Source organism: Coturnix japonica, chromosome 1 (genome assembly GCF_001577835.2).
Source record: "Coturnix japonica isolate 7356 chromosome 1, Coturnix japonica 2.1, whole genome shotgun sequence".
Classification (NCBI taxonomy): domain Eukaryota; kingdom Metazoa; phylum Chordata; class Aves; order Galliformes; family Phasianidae; genus Coturnix; species Coturnix japonica.
The window spans coordinates 144,513,249-144,515,242 of record NC_029516.1 but is presented as its reverse complement, the minus strand read 5'-3'; the positions used below and the strand labels follow the sequence as shown (position 1 = coordinate 144,515,242).

General features: G+C 42.9%; 1 protein-coding gene across 1 annotated transcript in view; it reads left to right on the top strand.

The window, feature by feature from the left end:
* The window catches only part of LOC116653006 (syncytin-A-like), a 3,401-nt gene extending 1,744 nt beyond the window's left edge, over nucleotides 1–1,657 (top strand). Inside the window, exon 2 of the mRNA XM_032442990.1 lies at nucleotides 5–1,657. Within this exon, the coding sequence (XP_032298881.1) occupies nucleotides 5–1,317 (1,313 nt within the window). The 3' untranslated portion in view covers nucleotides 1,318–1,657. The remainder of the gene's footprint in view (nucleotides 1–4) is intronic.
* The last annotated feature ends 337 nt before the right edge of the window (nucleotides 1,658–1,994 follow it).

Genomic DNA, 1,994 nt, shown 5'->3' with positions numbered 1-1,994 from the left:
ATAGCATGTGTTGTTTGTACACTGAATGTCACTCTTCCTTGGGATCCCCAAGAGCTGCAGATATTGGGGTCTCAACAGGTACCTAATGATACATGGGATAAAGAGGGAGGCTATTGGTGGTCTCCTGGATGTATTGGCTTTGCAAGATTTAACCACGAGAGGAGCCGTTCAAATATTTTAGATCTTCTCACACCTCAAGGTCCTTATTGGAATGCACGGAAAAATAGATCAGATCCATTCACTACCGTCTATCCACACAATACAGAGCTATTTACCTGGGAAGGGTCATATTGTGGCTTCCTTCCAAATATATCCACACCTAGGGAAAATAGTAGTTATTGTCTGCCTGAACATTGGGTGAGTAACCCTGGTGTCATTAATGTGTCGAGGCCTGATGGTTCTCAACGGGGAATAAATTGTAATCTCAGCAGCAAGTATGCAAAAGGCTGCTGTTTTGAACCCAGGGCAAAAGAACAGGGGCTAGAAAAATACATCTGGAACAACTCCACTGCGAAAGCACTGCCACCGGGTATATTCTTGATTTGTGGTGACCGTGCATGGCAAGGTATACCATCAAATGCAGTGGGAGGACCTTGTTATTTGGGACGGTTAACCATCTTGTCCCCACGAGCCCTCGACTGGGTGCGCCTGACCAGAAACATGACGAAATCTCGGAAGAGACGGAGCATTCACACACTGGCATCGGACTGTGGTGACAAAGTTCAACTTTGGGGACCAACAGCAAGGATTTTTGCATCTATTTTTGCACCAGGAGCAGCTGCAGCGCAGGCGCTAAAAGAGATAGAGAGACTCGCTTGCTGGTCCGTGAAACAAGCTAACATGACTTCTACACTGCTGAGTGAGCTACTTGAAGACACTGACAGTATTAGACATGCTATGCTTCAAAACAGAGCAGCAATTGATTTCTTGCTTCTCGCACAGGGTCATGGTTGTAAAGACTTTGATGGGATGTGTTGTTTTAACTTGAGTGATCATAGTAAGTCGTTGCACGAGAAGCAGGAGGTGAAGAGGCTGAAGAAGAGGAGGAAGGTGCTAAGGAAGAATCAGAAGAAGGCAAAGAAGGTGAGGAGGAAGAAGGAGAAGAAACAGCAGCTGAAGATGGAGAGTTGGTTTGGTGGTATTGCACCATGGTTCAAGCAATTGCTTAAGGTAGTGCTGATAGGGCTTCTCATATTCCTCGCATTTATGGCTTGTGTGCCGTGTGTGTTTCAATGCTTGCTAGGCTGCCTGCAACGCATGGCTGAAAGAATGGTTAATACGCAAATAGAGTATCATAAGATGCAAGATAGGCTTTAAGGTGAGATTTAGGTGTTAAGATTTAAAGAGAAGTTTATACATTTTATAAGTCTATAGAGTTTGTAGATTTCACACATATATACAAGGTCACACATTTATAGGTCTATAAGCTTATAGATTTATATTGTTGCGTATTGTAACGGGTTAAGCCTTTTAAGCATGGGGAGGGGGAAATGTTGTATTAGGCGAAATACGGGGATGTTATCGGGCTGTGACGTGACAGGCCCTTCCCCATATTCTGGAAGAATCTTGCTACGTGTAACACAGTAGGCGTAGACGAAGTGGACGTAGGTTATATAAGGTCGTGTGTGCTTCAATAAATCGCCATTTTACCACGCTACCACCTTGGTGTCACTTGGTAATTGGTCTAACTACTGCTTCAGTTGGAGGCGAGAGATCGTAAAGCCATTAACGATCGTCAAGCCTTCACAGAAGTTCATTCTTCTGTTTTTCCAGGACTTATAAGCTTCTCGTCTCTCTTATGTCCTGCTGTAACTGTCTTCAGTCAGTAGGAACTTTCATATCCTGCAGTTATAGTTGCCAGAATTACAAACTTTAAAACTCTACACTGTCACATTACACCTGATACATGTCCACAGTTGCCAACATCTCTTACATTTACTTCACAATTAAGATATAAAATTTTAAATAAATAAATAAATGCAATAAAATGAATG